Genomic DNA, 18,593 nt, shown 5'->3' with positions numbered 1-18,593 from the left:
CTCGTATGTCCAGCTGATGGCAGTAGTTTCTTGCTGATTTGTGTCATCACCCTGTCGAAGAAGAAATCTAAAAACTGACCTCTAAACTGAAAGCCTTACTAATCGACCACTGTCCCTCAGTTTGTGTAAAAAAACAACCACAATTAATTAATGAATTATATTATTATGATTATGGTACACAATTAATTAATACATATACGTCCCTAAAATCTGCGTTTGAAACATTTATGGAAAACTATTGACATTTGATCATACATCAATAACGGGAGATGGAAGTCGACGATCTACTGTCATGGTCTGGTAGGTGGACACAACGTGCGTTTGCTTTCCAGTCTGACGTGCAGTGACGGGAAGACACGATGAGCTTCAAAGCGAGAAATTAGATCTAAATAACTACTCAGCAACATTATTTCTAGCCATATATTCACTGGCAGCTACGTGTTTGTTTAACTGTCAATAACTACATGCTGACACACCACTAATAGCTAGCGAGCTAACGCCTTTGCCTGGGCAAGGAGGATGTGGCAGTGTCTCTCCGGGACGTGTGTGAGGAACGGGAGGAGGGTCGCAGGTTACGGTGTCACACACGCTGCTTCGGTTCAGTCAGCACGGGGTCTGTCCGCCGCCGGGAGCAGCAGGAGGGACCCGTGTCTGTTGTCCGTGCATTCTTCCACGGAAGCCCGATGGAGAGGCTTCACGGTGTCAGTGACGGCAGCGAGTTCTCGCAGACCAAGGGAGGCGTCGGTCGACCCAGCAGCAGCAGCAGCACCGGAGCCCCCAGTGTCTCCCCCCCGGGCTGGGAGCCACATTACAGAGGAGAACTTCGGCTCGATGGCCGCTTATTTCTCCTCGAGAAGGTCGTTCCGTAAGACCTCCAGAGAGCTGCGAGATCAGAGTTACCAAGATGAGGAGGAGAAGGAGGAGGAGGTACAGTTCAGGTCCAACACTGGAAGGACAAACACGCCGTATTGGTACTTCCTACGGTGCAAGAGACTGATCAAGGAGAACAAGGTAAAGATGCCTCGTTCTCTCCTTGTCGTCGTCCCCCCCCCTCTCTCTCTCTCTCTGTCCCCCCCCCCCCTCTCTCTCTCTCTCTGTCCCCCCCCCTCTCTCTCTGTCCCCCTCTCTCTCTGTCCCCCCCTTTCTCTCTCTCTGTCCCCCCCTTTCTCTCTCTCTGTCCCCCCCCTCTCTCTCTCTGTCCCCCTCTCTCTCTGTCCCCCCCTTTCTCTCTCTCTGTCCCCTCTCTCTCTGTCCCCCCCTCTCTCTCTCTCTGTCCACCCCCTCTCTCTCTCTGTCCACCCCCTCTCTCCCCCCCCCCTCTCTCTCTGTCCCCTCTCTCTCTCTCTCTCTCTGTGTCCCCCCCCCCCTCTCTCTCTCCGTCCCCCCCCCTCTCTCTCTCCCCCCTCTCTCTCTCCGTTTACCCATCTGTCTTCTTCTCTAGTGTGAATGACCTGATGGTGTAAGCCAGATGTATCTAACCACCACCTCTTCCTGTCCTCTCACTTCCTGCCTGTAGCTGAGGGAGGCGTTGTCTTTATTTGACAGGGAGATGCTGAAGGGAGAGAGACTGCAGCCAGAGGAGTTTAACTACACTGTCCTGATAGGTGGTTGTGGAAGAACAGGCCACTTAAAACAAGCCTTCAAACTCTACAACGATGTATGTACGCACACACAGACACACACACAGACACACACACACACACACACACACACAGCTTGGAATAAAGTCTCTCTTCCCCACACAGATGAAGAAGAGAGGTCTGGTTCCCACGGACGCCACCTTCACCGCGCTGTTCAACGCCTGCGCCGAGTCGCCGTGGAAACAGGCAGGGCTACAGCAGGCACTGCGATTGGAGCAGGAGCTCAAGCAGATGAACCACCCACTTAGTGACATCACATACCATGCCCTGCTGAAGACCCACGCTCTCACCAACCACCTCAGGGCCTGCTTCCAAACACTCAGGGTAGAGAGAGAGAGACAGAGAGAGTGTGTGTGTGTGTGTGTGTGTGTGTGTGTGTGTCGCCTGCTGTGAAATGTGTACAGCTTATCTGAATGGAGGGGTCGTTTTGGTCTCCATGATTGTAAGTCCAAGCATCTGTTTTTTGGTGTATGTGTGTGTATGTGTATGTGTGAATGTTTGTGTGTGTGAGTGTGTGTGTGCATGTGTGTGTGTGTGTGTGTGTGTGTGTGTGTGTGTGTGTGTGTGTGTGTAGGAGATGCTGGAGAACGGCCATGCTGTTACCCAGGAGACGTTCCACTACGTGCTGATGGGGTGTGTGAGAGACAAAGAGGTTGGCTTCAGACAGGCACTACAGGTGAGCACACACTCACACATGCAAAACACGCACACACACATGCATGCATCTTCACACACATACAGTATGTTTGATATTGTGTGTGTGTGTAGGTGTGGCGCCAGATGTTGAAGATGGGCATCAACCCGGACTGCCAGAACTACAACCTGCTCCTCCGCGCCGCACGGGATTGTGGGATAGGCGACAGCGCTCTGGCCTCCGCCCTGCTGCTGACCCCCGGACCCAGGGGGACGGAGAGGGGGTCCAGGGTCAGACCCAGGTCACGAGGAGGCGCATCCCCGCTGGACCTGGAAAGCCTCGAAAACCAACTGTTTATCCAGCCTGGTCGCTATGGCAACACGCCCGGGCACTACGCCGGTCTGGACAGTGGGGTCGTCCCGGTAACGTCGGAACAGGAGGAGGAGTCCACCCACCTTGTAACAGTGAGGGAGGAGCCACAGACCCCCCCTGTCGACTCTCTGTCCTGTCAGTCGACAGATAACGGCCGCCCCCCCAGCCTGCTGGACCTATGGGTGGGCGAGGCGGGCGTGGTCTCACTGGGCACCGTGATCGGCGCGTCGGACAGGCTGGCTCTGATGGGCGGAGTCGAGGGCGTCCTGGACAAGATGGCCGCCGGCGGCCTCCGGCCCGACCTGCGGACGGTCACGCTGCTGGCCGATGTCATGGAGCCAGGGGCGCGGTCACTGGGACGGCTCCTGAAGGTCGCCAAGCAAAACGAGCTGAAGCTGGACGTGGCGTTTTTCAACACGGCGATCCGCAGGTCCGCCCGGGCGGGAGACATGGAGGGAGCTAAGGTACGCACGCACGCACTATAAACAACCTGTTATGCAACTTCTGAGTGAAGCGTCATGTGCTTTCAATTTAACAATAGCCTGGGTCATGTTCAGCAGACACAAGATAATTAAAAAAAAGATATATATATACAAAATAAATAAATAAATATATATATATATATATATATATATGTCAGGGTTTAGATGCTGGATGTAGCATGCTCGGGCATTTTTAAACGCCTGAACGGACCGGTTCATGTGTCACTTTGACATCATTGTACAGACCGTCTTGGCAGTCCGCCTGGAACTTATCTTCTTCTGGGCCTCGGGCATCTCGTAGCTATGTTAGTACCGCTACGAATGCGTGAACCATTGGTCGGATCATGGCCAGATTGACGTCGTCTTTCTGGAAAACCAAGTTCAGTTTGGTCATCACAGGTGGCACATCAGCCAGTGCGTGAGTCCAGGCGATAAAGCTGTACGGCTGGATTTGACCTAGGAGGCCTTGGGAATTTCCTCTCACAGCCTCTTCATTTAGCTCCATCACCAGAGCAGGCCAGTTACGTTTGATACCCTCCACTGCCCTGTGCAAGGATAGCCAGCGGACAGTGCACGGCTGCTTTAGGCTCGTCATGTCTTCGACGCTGAGAGCTGCTGTCACCTGACGGAGGCGATTGGTCCTGCTGGCTGAGTGCTTGTAAAAGGAGTACACAGAAGCAGTTGTGCGCTTGTAGGCTCCTACCTGGTCCACAGCTTTTGCAGCATCTAGCGTGGCCAGCGCAACTCGGTGGGCACCACAGTGCACCTGAATGGAAAACGCACTCTCTCTCTTCAGAAGAGCACCAACTCCAGCACGCTTCCCCATCATTACACTGGCCCCATCCGAGCCCAGGCCAATAACGCGGGACAGGGACACTTTGTCAAATGGGTCAATGACGAATAAGGCTTCTAAAAAGTTTATATTTTGTGACAATGTGCTTAAACATGCCGCATTTGTTAATTTGTTTAAATATTTTTTTTTACTGTATTTCTAACTTAATTGCTAAAAAAAAATCAGGTGGCGCAACCAATTATTTGTAAAAGTATTTATATTTTCCTATTATTTATTTATTAAGTGAAATCTTTGTCATGTATCTATTATCTATATTTATTAGATTGTCTATAGTGCCTAAGACATTGGTTTTTGGGCTGCTTTTTCCTTCACTGACAGTGGCATCTAAAATTATTCAAAATAAGACATTATAATCGTGAAACGTTTAAAAGTGTTAATATATATTTAAGTAGACACGAATACACATTTTAGAGCATCTTGGAGCTTTAAATAACAGTATTTATTCCATATAGTGGCATTAATTGTGGTTGCGCCAACTGACTTACCGGTTCTGCCACCTGACTTGCCACTGATTTCAAATTAAACAGGCTTCTACTTGGACTCCTGCATTAGCTTTGACCTATGCTAGCAATATCATACAAATAATTAGAATAATCCATGACATAACCTGCCCTATCAACTGTTTTAAGCAGAATAAACACATAATATTTGACAAGCATTTATCCCATTAGAAAAACGACTATATATATATTTTTTTTTAATTTGTATTAAAAAATGAAATAGGCTCATTGCTTAAGATATGGAATGGAGGGCTATTATTGTGTGTGGTACAGTAGCCTATTACTTATGACATTACAGGATATGTCATGTTATGTCATGGATTCCGAGATCACTGTATGTCCCGGGAAATACCAAGCCAACGGTTAATGTACCAAGCCAACGGTTAATGCTGGCATGTCCCGGAAAATGCCGACATAAACCGTTTTCCCACATGTACCGTAACATATACAGTGGGGAGAACAAGTATTTGATACACTGCTGATTTTGCACGTTTTCCCACTTAGAAAGAATGTAGAGGTCTGTAATTTTTATCATAGGTACACTTCAACTGTGAGAGACAGAATCTAAAAATGTTTTCCAGAAAATCAAATTGTATGATTTTAAAGTAATTAATTTACATTTTATTGCATGAAATAAGTATTTGATACATCAGAAAAACAGAACTTAATATTTGGTAAAGAAACCTTTGTTTGCAATTACAGAGATCAGACGTTTCCTGTAGTTCTTGACCAGGTTTGCACACACTGCAGCAGGGATTTGGGCCCACTCCTCCATACAGATCTTCTCCAGATCCTTCAGGTTTCGGGGCTGTCGCTGGGCAACACAGACTTTCAGCTCCCTCCAAAGATTTTCTATTGGGTTCAGGTCTGGAGACTGGCTAGGCCACTCCAGGACCTTGAGATGCTTCTTACGGAGCCACTCCTTAGTTGCCCTGGCTGTGTGTTTCGGGTCGTTGTCATGCTGGAAGACCCAGCCACGACCCATCTTCAATGCTCTTACTGAGGGAAGGAGGTTATTGGCCAAGATCTCGCGATACTTGGCCCCATCCATCCTCCCCTCAATACGGTGCATTCGTCCTGTCCCCTTTGCAGAAAAGCATCCCCAAAGAATGATGTTTCCACCTCCATGCTTCACGGTTGGGATGGTGTTCTTGGGGTTGTACTCATCCTTCTTCTTCCTCCAAACACGGCGAGTGGAGTTTATGCCAAAAAGCTCTATTTTGGTCTCATCAGACTACATGACCTTCTCCCATTCCTCCTCTGGATCATCCAGATGATCATTGGCAAACCTCAGACGGGCCTGGACATGCGCTGGCTTGAGCAGGGGGACCTTGCGTGCGCTACAGGATTTTAATCCCTGACGGCGTAGTGTGTTACTGATAGTTTTCTTTGAGACTGTGGTCCCAGCTCTCTTCAGGTCATTGACCAGGTCCTGCCGTGTAGTTCTGGGCTGATCCCTCACCTTTCTTATGATCATTGATGCCCCACGAGGTGAGATCTTGCATGGAGCCCCAGACCGAGGGAGATTGACCGTCATCTTAAATTTCTTCCATTTTCTAATAATTGCGCCAACAGTTGTTGCCTTCTCACCAAGCTGCTTCCCTATTGTCCTGTAGCCCATCCCAGCCTTGTGCAGGTCTACAATTTTGTACCTGATGTCCTTAGAAAGCTCTTTGGTCTTGCCCATTGTGGAGAGGTTGGGGTCTGATTGATTGAGTGTGTGGAGAGGTGTCTTTTATAAAGGTAACGAGTTCAAACAGGTGCAGTTAATACAGGTAATGAGTGGAGAATAGGAGGGCTTCTTAAAGAAAAACTAACAGGTCTGTGAGAGCCGGAATTATTACTGGTTGGTAGGTGATCAAATACTTATTTCATACAATAAAATGCAAATTAATTATTTAAAAGTCATACAATGTGATTTTCTGGATTTTTGTTTTAGATTCCGTCTCTCACAGTTGAAGTGTACCTATGATAAAAAATTACAGACCTCTACATTCTTTCTAAGTGGGAAAACCTGCAAAATCAGCAGTGTATCAAATACTTGTTTACACAATATATATATAAAATGAAAAGGTGTGTGTGTGTGTTTTCTCTGCAGGCGGTTGTGCGTGTGATGTTCCAGAGGAATGTGAGTGTGGACATGCAGACTTATGGCAGTCTGGCTCTGGGGTGTGTCAAACAGAGGGACGGACTACAGCTGCTCAAAGACATGGAGGTAACTAGAACCCCTTTCACATATTCACGGGGCAAGTTAACCAATCACAGTGAGTAGTTTCTCACTTGGTACTTTTGGTTGGCTCTGTTGATGTTAGGGAGTTGGCTAGTTAACCCACATCACATCAGCCAAAGTAGTGATAAATATAATTCTACATTGATTGATCATTGTATGACAGCAAACCTCATCCAATGCAGAAAATATAACAGGCTTCCAAAGTTTGTGACCATCCACCACGATGAAACCTCCGTCTTCCCCCGGCGAGTGACCGACCCTCCCGGGCAGCCTGCTCACACACTGCGGCTCCACGGTTCTTTGGTGGAAAGACATTTTTAACAAACTCCCAGCAAAGTCTAAACACGAAAATCTGAGCTCACTACCTTTTCCAGTTGAACATAAACTAAACTATTGTTTGCATAGCAATATGTCTAATTGAGTTAACTCGTATTATGCTTACCATCACCAAGTTCTCCCATACTGTGCTTTTGGACTAGTATATTATGTTTATATCAACTAGGGGTGGGCAAACGATCAACATTTTTTGTTCGATCATCGTAACGAATTAACGATCAATTATCGATTAATCAATAAGGTTTTTTTTTCATTAAATTTTTTTTTTTTTAAATCCGGTTTCAGACGGTTTTGATAAAAAACCGTTTCTATTTTTATAAACCCCGGTTTTCGGTATAACCGAAAAACCGTCCATCCCTAGTTGGGTCGCAGTTCAGGCCCGCAGAAGGCTCCCTCAGAAAGGTGCAAACTTGTCAGCAGCAGCGCCTGCTGCGTATTGCTCCCCGAGGAGCTGTGCCATGGCGCTGACCGGAGGTCAGGTTACACTAACGTACGGGAACTTCCGTCATGCCGTACTGCGTTGCGAAATTCAATGCAAAGGCAAATGCAAAGTTCATTTCTCACACATAACGTGGACAAACTAATTTCCATTATTATTATTATTATTATAAAAAAATAAAAATAAAAAATAAAAAAAACGATTATCGAGCAAAATATTTTGTGATCGACCAAGACCTTATCGATCAATTAATCGATCATCGATCATCGATGCCCACCCCTAATATCAACAGTAATCAAGTGTTTTAGTTGGCGAGCGAACTTGGTGATGGTAAGCATAATACGAGTTGACTCACTGTTAAAATGTGAAAAATATGATGATGAATACATATAAAACAGAGGTATGAGGCAGATATATCATATGGTATATGGCAGTCTCACGGGCCTGTCTCGTTCCAGTTCTGCATCCAGTTGAATGCGTGTTTCAAGTAGCTCGCGCAGACCCGGGTCGGAGCCATGTGTGACAGGGAGCAACCCGGTAATTGTCGGGCATTTAGCTCGTGTGAACGGCGAAAATCACTGGCGGACCCGGGTTGGGATTGCATGTAATTTACAGGGTACTATGTGTGAAAGGGGCTTAACACGCACACGCACACGCACACACACACACACACACACACACACACACACACACACACACACACACACACACACAGACTACAGCTGCTCAAAGACATGGAGGTAACCACACACACACACACACACACACACACACACACACACACACTTATACTCACACACGGACAGAATACAGCTGCTCAAAGACATGGAGGAAACTAATATACATACACACACACACTCATGCTCACACTCAGAGGTATGACAAACAACCAGTAATCTCCATGGTAATCAACAGAGAGAGAGTCCGTCAGGCAGGTGTGTTTCTGGATGACATGTGGCCGTGTGTTTCCTGCAGGCAGTCGGGAGGACACCCAACGTGCAGGTGTTCTCTGCCCTGATTGGCCAAGCAGCGCGGAGGCTGGACTACAGCTACCTGAAGGAGCTTCTGAGGAACATGAAACACCTGGGGGTCGCGCCCAATGAGGTCATCATCAAACAGCTGGAGTTCGCCTCTCAGTACCCCCCCAACTATGACCCGGTGCGTATGTGTGTGTGCGTGCGCGTGCAAGTGCTTCCGTCCGTGTGTGTGTGTAATAGTATTAGTTTCCTCCATGCCTCCGTGTGTGTGTGTGTGTGTGTGTGTGTCTTAGTTACCTCCAAGTCTTTGAGCAGCTGTAGTGTGTGTGTGTGTGTGTGTGTGTGTGTGTGATCTGTCTATGTACTGTCTATGTTGCCCTAACCTTCCTCTCTCTCTCTCTCTCTCAGTACAAGTCGAAGAATAACTACCTGTGCCAGATCGATGGTTTCCGTGGTTACTACCAGCTGTGGCTGAGGACCATGCCCGCCCAGGAGACCCCCCTGCCCTGGGAGACGGAGGAGAGAGGACCTGAGAGAGACCAGTCAGACCAGCGGTCAGTCACCCAGAAGAACATGCAGGCGGCAGCCAGGAGATACCAGGTTGGCAGGAACAAAAAGCAGAGGTCCTAGAGTACTGGGGGGGGGCGCCCTCATAGATGCCAGTCTGAAAGGAGGGACAAGCAGCGCTACTAGAGTAGTGGGGTGGATCCAAATATCCCTGAAATCCAGTCTAAAACCAGCCTGAACAGACACTAAAACCCATCACAGCCGTCTAGGTAACCAGAACCTCATCCTTTGTATTGAATGTCCTCTGTATCACGTGTATAATATCATCATTGTTTTATTGCCATGCAATCAATTTGTCAGTCAGTCGTTGGAATTTGGTCTTTTTTTGCTCTAGGCACAGGGTCAGCGCCCCTGGAGCAATTAGAGGTTAAGTGCCTTGCTCAAGGGAACATGCAAGCTCCCTCCTGAGGCGGGGATCGAATCATCAACCTTCCGATTGCTAGCCGGCCTCTCTAACCTCTAGGCTACCACCGCCTCCCACATGTGTAAATAATGTGTATATGACTTATAAGCATTTATGTTTATTTAAAGAAATAAAAGTTGAAACAAACTTGGTGTTGGTGTGTCTGCTTATGTTGGATCTTTCTTAAGTTACTTGTTGAATAATCAAGAATATACTTCTGAGCTTTTAAGATTTATTTAAACACAGTACAGGTTACAAAAATACAGCTGCTGCTGGTGGTGCTGGGATCAGAGAGAAGAGAGGGGTGCTGGTGGTCAGAGAAGAGAGACCTGGGGCCTATTCCACGAAGCTCGATAAAGTTGTAAGCCTCGATAATGTTAGCTTGCGTTCGGTTCCATCAATGTGGCTCAAATAATTCGCTGCTTGGTTGAGCTCCTTCTGAGTCAGATATATAATTAGCCTGGTCGGGACCAGGCTAATACACTGGCTATAGTAAGACGCGCGTCAAAAAAAGGCTCACAGGCGGAATCTACATCCCGAACGACAGTTCCTCTTTTAGGAAATATTAGTTCCCACTTCACACGAGATAGATAGATGGATAGGTTGACTGTGTGATAGATAGATAATTTGATATTTTGAAAGTGTGATCGATCGATAGATAACTTGATATTTTGAAAGTGTGAGATAGATCGATAGATCAATAAATAAAAGTGTAAAAAAAAAAAGTCATTATGTCAACTTGCATTGCTGTCATCTCAGCGTCTGGCTGGCGCAGTGGTTAAGGCAGCTAGCGTCGGTTCCAAAGGTTGTGTGTTCGAGACTTGACTAAGTCATTCTTTTTTTTTTACATTTAACCGAAGCCTTCATGCAAATCGATTTACAACATATATATATATATATATATCTGTCTAAGTGAATCATCTATCCATCAGTAATCGTAAGAAAAAATAATCTATGCCAAATCCAGGGTTTAGTTTAAGAACATAATTTACGCAGAAAGGCTTTAAACACCATTGTAATCGTGTCAGTTCTTGTAAATTAGCCTGCACCATCATTTTATAGCCTATATACTTACTATTACTATATTTTAGATGAGATTTTAGATTAGATTCAGACAACGAAATGCAGTAAAAAGTGCGTCCGAAGAGGGATTCGAACCACATCTAAAAATGACGAATAAATCCTATGGCAGCGGTCGATACCACTAGGCCATTGTGGTGTTATGACGGTTTGTAGCCTGCTGCTGATATCACCACAGTAGTAATATTCATTTATTAAAATATGAACATATAACAATAACTGGGGCTAGTATGACCTACGCATTTAATCTTCCCTCGCCTTGTTAATTGCGGCAGTATTGCACTATTTTACATCTTATTTTTCCGTCTTCATAAAAATCAATAATTCGGAATGCTGCGCAAATGTAGTACCCCTGCAGAGTGGAGTATCTTCATTTCGACAGATCGACTCTTCGGGGCTCTTTATGTCTGCGTGCACGCGCCCATATCGAAGATTTGTAAGCCGGTGTTCTGTGAACACTGATGACACAAGGCTAATCCTCGTTCGAGGAATCACCTGAGGCTTGAATTCCAATCTCGAGTTGCCTGATCGCCGCATTTATTTCAATCGCCGCTATACTAAGCCACCTTTAGTGGAATGGCCCCCAGCCCCTGACTGGTCACTCAGTATTTATAAACAACGGTATGTAAATACAGTTTCAAACAAGGGCCTACCCCAATTACTGTAGTTGGTGATCAAGGTGTGAAAGAGAGGCTCTTCCCCACTTAGGATCCATTTAGAATACAGTCCCTTCAGGTTCCATTTTGTCTTGACCATTTGGCTTTCCAACAAAGGGTTGTAAATACCCTACCCTAGCCCCCACAGTCAGGAGGAACCATATAACAAAGGTAACCTATACAGCTTATACATTCTATACTGGTTATATGGTTTCTGTGCCTGTATGTGAGCCAAAAATATACTACATATTCCCCCCTCGGAACACCCACAAAAACACAACAACAACAATAACAAAAAATAAAAACAAAAGCCCACACAATGCAGCTAAGAACCCACAAAAACACAAACAACAGCAGACAGAAAAAGAAACACACCAACACATAACACAAGAAACCCAATAACGCAAACCAACCCAACACCAGCACCAGCAACTATCAAACAAAGAAATAAAACAAACTCAAAATAATCATCACAAACCAAAAATCCTAAAAATAACAACCAAACAGAAATCCAAACACAGTACAATACAAAACAAAAACTTCCAACGACCGACGTCTTCTTGGTTCTTGCATCTTCAGGGTCAGAGGTTACTAGCACTTGACCCCAGTTGGAGAACAACCTTTACCGCTGTCTCAGATAGATAACACTTTCATAGTCAGGAGCTTTTATCATCTTGGTGCTAGGAACAGAACCTCTCTCCTAGCTTTGCGTAACCATCACATCACTTGTCAACTGAAATCAATCACATGGTACGGAAATAAGCACACAGTACATGATATATCACCTTCAGTTATTACAATACATAATCCCCAACAAAAAGCACAGGACAAAGGGAATGCATGAATGCACGGGCCTTCACCTCAGATGAGGAACCATCCGAAAAGTTCACCAACATGGACTGAGTGACTGATTTTACTAAAAAAGTCAATGAGGCCCTGTCTCCTAACAAAGTCCAAAATCATATCCGCTATAATAGCTGCTCCTATCTTAGCAAAATAAGTTTCCCATGCACCTAAGGCCGTTTCCAGCCATGCTATCATCTGCTGTCCATTCCCGTCATTCCCCTTGACTTGCTGCTTCAATACCCTATGCTTAGTCTTTAATCTTTTCCTAACTGGTCGTCGTCTGTCAGTGTCATTTAGGTTCAGGCAGTTGTCTGGTCCCCTTCCATGCTGATCAAGGTCTGGGGAGTGGCCCCCAGCATCATCTGAAGCATGATGCAGGCACTTACCAGCATCCTCACTAGCACAGGTGTCCAAACTTTGGACACTCCCTGGTTGGACCTCCAGACTGTCAACACTCTCTGTTTCGTTGGTCACTGGTTCATTGACCCCTGGACAGGTTTCTACTGTCTCCTCGGTTTCTGGTATTGCCGGTATTGCTGGTATTGCCACTGGCAACGCAACCGGCTCTGGCAACACCTCAGCATCTCGTTGTAGCTCCTCCTACACTGGTTCCCTGGGAACCTTGTTACCTGTTGGCACAACATCCTGCCTACTCTGTACATTCACCCCCCTGTCCACCACCCGTGGCCCAATTGGGGTAGGGATATGCCCAGACACCACTGGTGTACCCGCTCTGATGTTCTTTCTCCAACAGACCCCACATCGACCTATAGCATGGTCAATATGTTCCATTAAATATGGAGACCAAAACCCATAATCCTTTAGGATCTTTTGTCTTCCTTTCCCTCTAGGTCATCGTTTCTCAACGGGGGCGGTACCGCCCCCCAGGGGGCGTTCAGACAACACCGGGGGGCGCTGGAACAGATATTTTTAAAAGGGGGGCGTTGAGGTGTTCTTGGGGGGCGTTCGCGCATTAAGTATTTTTCTCATGAAAAACAGCTGTGTTATTACGGGCACATTCGTAAATGCACGAACGCTGAATGTCGATGCACGATGAACGGTCAGTTCGCTCGGACAAACCGTGTTTCGGTCGACTGTTCGACCCTGCTGGCTGCCTGTCCCGCCCTAATGCGAGCCACGGCCGCTGCTATTGGTTGATAGAACGACATGTAGAAATGTGATTGGCTGAGCGGGAAGCCTTTTCTAAAAAGCTGCTAGTTTGGTTGCAGTGCGCCGTAGAGCCCTACACGTGCCCATCTCTGAGCGCTCTGAACTTGTCCGGGCTCTGACGCAGACACAAAAAATAAAAGTGAGAGTGTCATCAAGAAAATGGAGAAGCTAAAAACTCAGCTAGCAAAGGCAGAGCTTTTGATAGTTTCCAATGTGTCTGGGTAAGCTGCATTGTAGAAGAATCTTGACAGTTCATGCACAGTGCAGAAATTGCAATACTATGCTACGATAGAAAGAACCCCGGTTCATCCCATCTGTAACATCATGTTGACCAATGCCCAACTTCTATGAGTGTTTTCTTTGTAGGCTATGCTTGAGTGACATATGTTTCAGTTTGTGGGCTCATTGTAATTGTTGCGTTCGCTTCGTTCGCTTCCTTTCAATACAGCTTATTTAATTTAGTTAAAATGAGCGGTAATACCATACCACCATACCAGAACATCACAGCAGGAACAACCTATCTCAAAAAAGCGATCGTAATAAACCAGTCCTGAAAGTTCTCTGTCGCTTACCAATAATCGAACCTGGAGAAATCAGCTACGAATGTCCCCTCCCCTCGCAGGTTCATCACAGTATATTACATAAATGTATTACTGTTAAGTGTTGTTGTGGATGTTATCCCTAGTGCCATTCTGAGGTTAGCATTGCGATGTGTTTGCAAACTAAAATACGATCGCTTTTTTGTGATATGTTGCTCCTCTTGTGATGTCCTGGAAACGAACGCATCAGCTGCAGCGTCTTTTGTATTGATCAGCTGTCAGCTGTGTTATTACGGGTACGTTCGTAAATGCACGAACGGTCAGTTCGCTCGGACAAAACCGTGTTTTCAGTCAGAGCGCCCATCTCTGAGCGCTCCCAGAGCGCAGTGCAATGTTTTGATATGAGAAATTCGAAGTGGTCAGTTTATGAAAATAATACCATAGAATACTAAATAAAATATTAAAATAATAGCCCCCTAGCGTTTGCCGCCATATTGTGACACCCCCCCCCCCCCAAAGTCCAATCAAAAAGTAATAAATATTAGCATCATAAAACAGCAATTTGGAGAAATGCAACACCAGCACAAAAACTAACAATGTTAGTTGTAATGTACAGTTCTGCAGCCTACTGTTTGTTCTGCATCGGACATGTGTGAAATTGCTGCTGTTCCGTAGCAGTCTGTTTCTATTCTCTGATGTTGTCTGAGTTTGTTTAACACTCAGAAACAGCATTTTAATTCACATTCACATGGCTTTTCTGCTCTCTGGTAAACTAATGATAATGATATTCCAACTGCCCAGTTAAATCCAATCTATTATTTGGCATTCAGTGACATGCTTTTTAAATTATATAACACAGAATATTAGTCAACATTAATATCTAGGGAAGAAAATAAGCCTACTTTTTTTGATGGGGGGTCGGTAAGAGGCCTGGATAATGGACAGGGGGGCGCTGGCCCAAAAAAGGTTGAGAACCACTGCTCTAGGTACATGTGCTAACCCATGAGCTTCCCGTATGATTCCTCCACAGACCTGTCTCATCCTGACTTGCCCCCCTAGCTAGCCATACGTTCTTGTCTAGCGTAGTTGCCCCATCTTGTAACATCAGTAAATATTCAAGTGTGACCCTGCCCTGCAACTGCACTTCATGTGTGACCAGAAGAACTTTACCTGCCTTGTCTGCTCCTGTAATGGATTTAGCTGCATCATTTGCAGCCCTGTTGCCCTGTGTGACGTGATGAGTTAGATTTGTGAGCTGCACACTTCACTATGGCTAACTCTTTTTCATGGCCTGTAACAGCTTCATGATCTGTGCTTGGTGCTGTATAGGCAAACCATCAGTTTTCTTAAAACCCCGCCCCTTCCATACAGCTCCATGTAAATGACAAACGTTATGTACATAGGCAGAGTCGGTGTACACTGTTACTCTCCGTCCTGTTCCCAAATTGCATGCTTCTGTGAGGGCAATCAATTCAGCTAACTGAGCTGAGCAGGGCTGAGGAACTGCCTCAGCCTTCTCCACCACAAACTTAGAATCGTGTGCTTTAACTATGGCATACCCAGCGCACAAAGATTCTCCTACCTGGTAACAAGAACCATCAGTCCAGAACTCTACATCAGCTCCATTTAAAGGCAAAGCTAGTAGGTCTGCTCTAAGCTTAGAGTACCTGGTGGCTTCCTTTACACAGTCATGTGGCTCCCCATCCTCTGGGGTTGGCAAGGTTTCTGCTGGGTTAAGTGTGTTACATCTTGCTAATGTTCCCTTCCCTTTCTAACATTCTGTAATAATCCCTAATCCTAGGCATAGTCAAAGTGTACTTGCCTTGATTCAAGAGATTTCTCAGACTGTGGTGGCAGAGAATGGTTATTGGATACCCCATTGTTAAGGCTGACGGCTTCTCATACATATTATTCTGTTGCTCTGTAATATGCAACAGAATAATAGTCTATGGGCTGTGGACTAGTTCCAATGCCTGTTGGTTGAGTAAGAACGGCGCAGGCATACTTCCCTCCGGCGGAAGAGGAAACATACAATCCAAATTCTTTAAAATAATCTGGCAGCGCTAAAGCTGGTGCTTCTTGCAATTTGTGTTTAATTGTCTCAAAAGCCAAATTAGATTCTCTTGTCCAGGTGATGCAACAATGGAGGTTACCACTACTTGTTTCCTTATAGTCTAGCAGCAAGTCCTCAAAAAAGGCTTTAGTTTTCGAGATACCCCTACCCGAGGTAGAACAAATGACAACAATGATTTTTCTTATCTTTAGGGTCTCCCATTAATGAAATTGATTGTTGTCAAATTTTATTTTGGGGGGAAATATGTTTTTTTGGTTGTTCTTTAGAGCTACCCCAATCCCTGAAAAAGACCCAAATTAGACCAGGCCGAATATGGGGAAGGTGACAAAAAAGCCCATAACTTGAGAATGATCACTCTTTTCCTCTTCAGATTTGCTGAGGTATGAACCAGGTGGTTGTCCAACATCACCAAATAGTCAGACAACTATTTACCTAAATAAATACTGAATTATAGTCCTGTAAACTTAGCTTTAGTTTAGACGGAAATTGTACTTTTTGGTGACAGGAACATAGGACTCCATCACTTTTCTCTCATTTATCAGAAAAACAGAAATCCCTGAAAAATATATCATTACTGAATTGTCTAGGGTGCTATTGAACACTAACCAGTAGTTGTATGGAAATATCTCATACAGTTCTATTGCAAATGAGATTTCTTTAGACATAGGCCTACCTCTTCTCTGATACAGTCAAATTCCGAATGGGGGATAAGTGGCATAATAGCCTATAAGTTAAGAATGCTCACTCTGATGGTCATCATATTTGGAGAGGGAAATACCAGGTGGCTGAACTACATCACCAAATAGTCAGAATAAGAGTAACCCAATAAAATAAAGTTTATTAGTTCTAAATTGCAAGCCTCTAAAACATAGGTGTAAATAGTACAGGTTTTATTAAAACTGGAACCTTAATTCAAAGTACAATTAAATAAAGTCCTCAAACATTAGGGGACACATTTTGACATTCTGCACAGCAGGTGCAGAACTCTGTACAGGGAAGGCCAACAGAGAGGCACTGGCACTTTCCACTCTCTCCACACTTTGCATCTTTGCAATATAAGTGAGTGATGTCTCTCACTTCTGTAGGTGCTGGGAGTTTTGTAAAAAGGACAGGTTGAATGGCCCCATCTCTGATTATCCACCCCTTGCCAATAGGACTCCATAACAGGGGTTTGGGCATGTGGCTGTGACACCATACCGCTGTCTGGAACATTGCTCTCTGCGCATGCTGCTGAAATGCATCCTCTGTTGGCGGCAGATTTGCAGAGGCTGTATCTGATGTTGATGCAATGATGAACCTCAGTTCATCCAGGTTTGTGCACATCAATCCATTTTCCATTTTCTCCTTTCCATATAGGAGTAGCGCACATTCTCTTGCGACTGGCAAAGACTCTTCCAAGCTGGCAGAGAGTCCATAATGGGCCAGATCTTTGAGCTCGCTGAGATGGGTCTAGAGTTTGTTGAATGCTGTTGTCTTTCCTATTCTGTACAAACTACGTGTTGTGTCACAACCAGTGAGTGCATGACATGTGTGTGTGTGTGTGTGTGTGTGTGTGCGCGCACAAGTTAGCTAGTTCGAAATAAATCACAATCTAAAATAAAACAATTTACAATACAAGCACAATATAAGAGTAACGTATAAAAGGAAATGATAGGGTTATCTGTAGTAGTTCTCTAGTAGTTCTCTGTAGTAGCAGGTGTGTCGTGTAGCAGGTGTTTTGACGTGCGGCAGCAGAGCAAAATGGTGGAGTAAAGTGCGGAGGATTAAACACAGCGCACTAGAATGACGTCACAGTCACCACCTGGTCCTGACACATTCTAAACGATTATTGATTGATTGATTGATATATCAGACACACCACCACCACAACCTTTAGACTTGCCTAAGAGAGAAACAAATATAAAGTTATAAAAATGCAGGGCTTCATTCTTGTTGACAATGTTTACTTTGATTTTTTTTCTTTTCTTGGATACAATGTTTACTGTAGTAAAAAAGAAATGCATGTATGAGGACAAGAGCTCACCAAGTATAATTCTCCTCCTTCAATCCAATGCTTCCATCCTTTGTTCTTCTTCTCTCCCCTCTGGACACAGACCAGCATGTCATTGTCCCACTTAACAGTTGACTGTGTAACATACGTATACTGGTTCTATTATTGTTGAATTTGTGAATGATATGTTACTCCCTAACTATTATTATATACCTGATTGTAACCTGTACAGTTATTTTGCAAACGTTATCCCCCTGATGAATTCCCCCCTATGAATTTTCAAAGTGTTGTGTATATATATATATAAAGTTTATTCCGTTTTCTGAATCAGTGTGGACTCGTGGTGTGTTTGTTCATCGTCTGACATTGGCAAGTTTTATTACAATATCAACTACTAAGTTACATATGACTGTACTTATCATAACTGTACATGTCCTACTCTAATGAATCTTGAACGAAACGCGCATTTTTTATTATTAAGTTGAATTGCTGTGCATTGTTTTAGGATGCTTAGTCCAGGGCTCAAGTTGCGTTTGCAACTTTATGAGAAATGATCTGCTGATCAGACCTCCGTTTCTTTCTTTATATAAACGGGTTATTTTGATAAACCGGATACATTTTGTGAATATATATGGTTACTTTCTCGCCTGAAAACATATTAATACTTCATAAAATGACATATTAACACTTGTAGAGCCAAATTACAGCTTTTCGCTAATGGCGGCCAAAACGGAGGTTTCAAAAACACTAGACTGACGCGTCACAGTCGCCAGCTGGTCGTGACGCGTGCCAGCTGGTCGTGACG

General features: G+C 44.9%; 1 protein-coding gene across 2 annotated transcripts; it reads left to right on the top strand.

The window, feature by feature from the left end:
* Window positions 1–9,510, top strand: ptcd1 (pentatricopeptide repeat domain 1). 2 transcript variants are annotated; one of them, XM_080533308.1, is made up of 8 exons: window positions 1–1,011; window positions 1,517–1,657; window positions 1,746–1,964; window positions 2,215–2,316; window positions 2,409–3,110; window positions 6,580–6,696; window positions 8,462–8,644; window positions 8,872–9,510. In XM_080533308.1, the coding sequence occupies exons 1-8, from the start codon at window positions 520–522 to the stop codon at window positions 9,091–9,093; spliced, it is 2,178 nt and encodes a 725-aa protein (XP_080389434.1). In that variant the 5' UTR covers window positions 1–519; the 3' UTR covers window positions 9,094–9,510. The 2 variants fall into 2 exon arrangements, with proteins under 2 accessions (XP_080389434.1, XP_080389435.1); XM_080533309.1 differs by lacking the exon at window positions 8,872–9,510 and having other exon boundaries at window positions 8,466–8,638.
* Window positions 9,511–18,593: the final 9,083 nt, after the last annotated feature.

This window comes from Nansenia antarctica (genome assembly GCF_963989245.1).
Source record: "Nansenia antarctica genome assembly, chromosome: 1".
Taxonomy (NCBI): Eukaryota; Metazoa; Chordata; class Actinopteri; order Argentiniformes; family Microstomatidae; genus Nansenia; species Nansenia antarctica.
The sequence above is the reverse complement of the archived record's forward strand: the minus strand, read 5'-3'. Positions and strand labels throughout refer to the sequence as shown.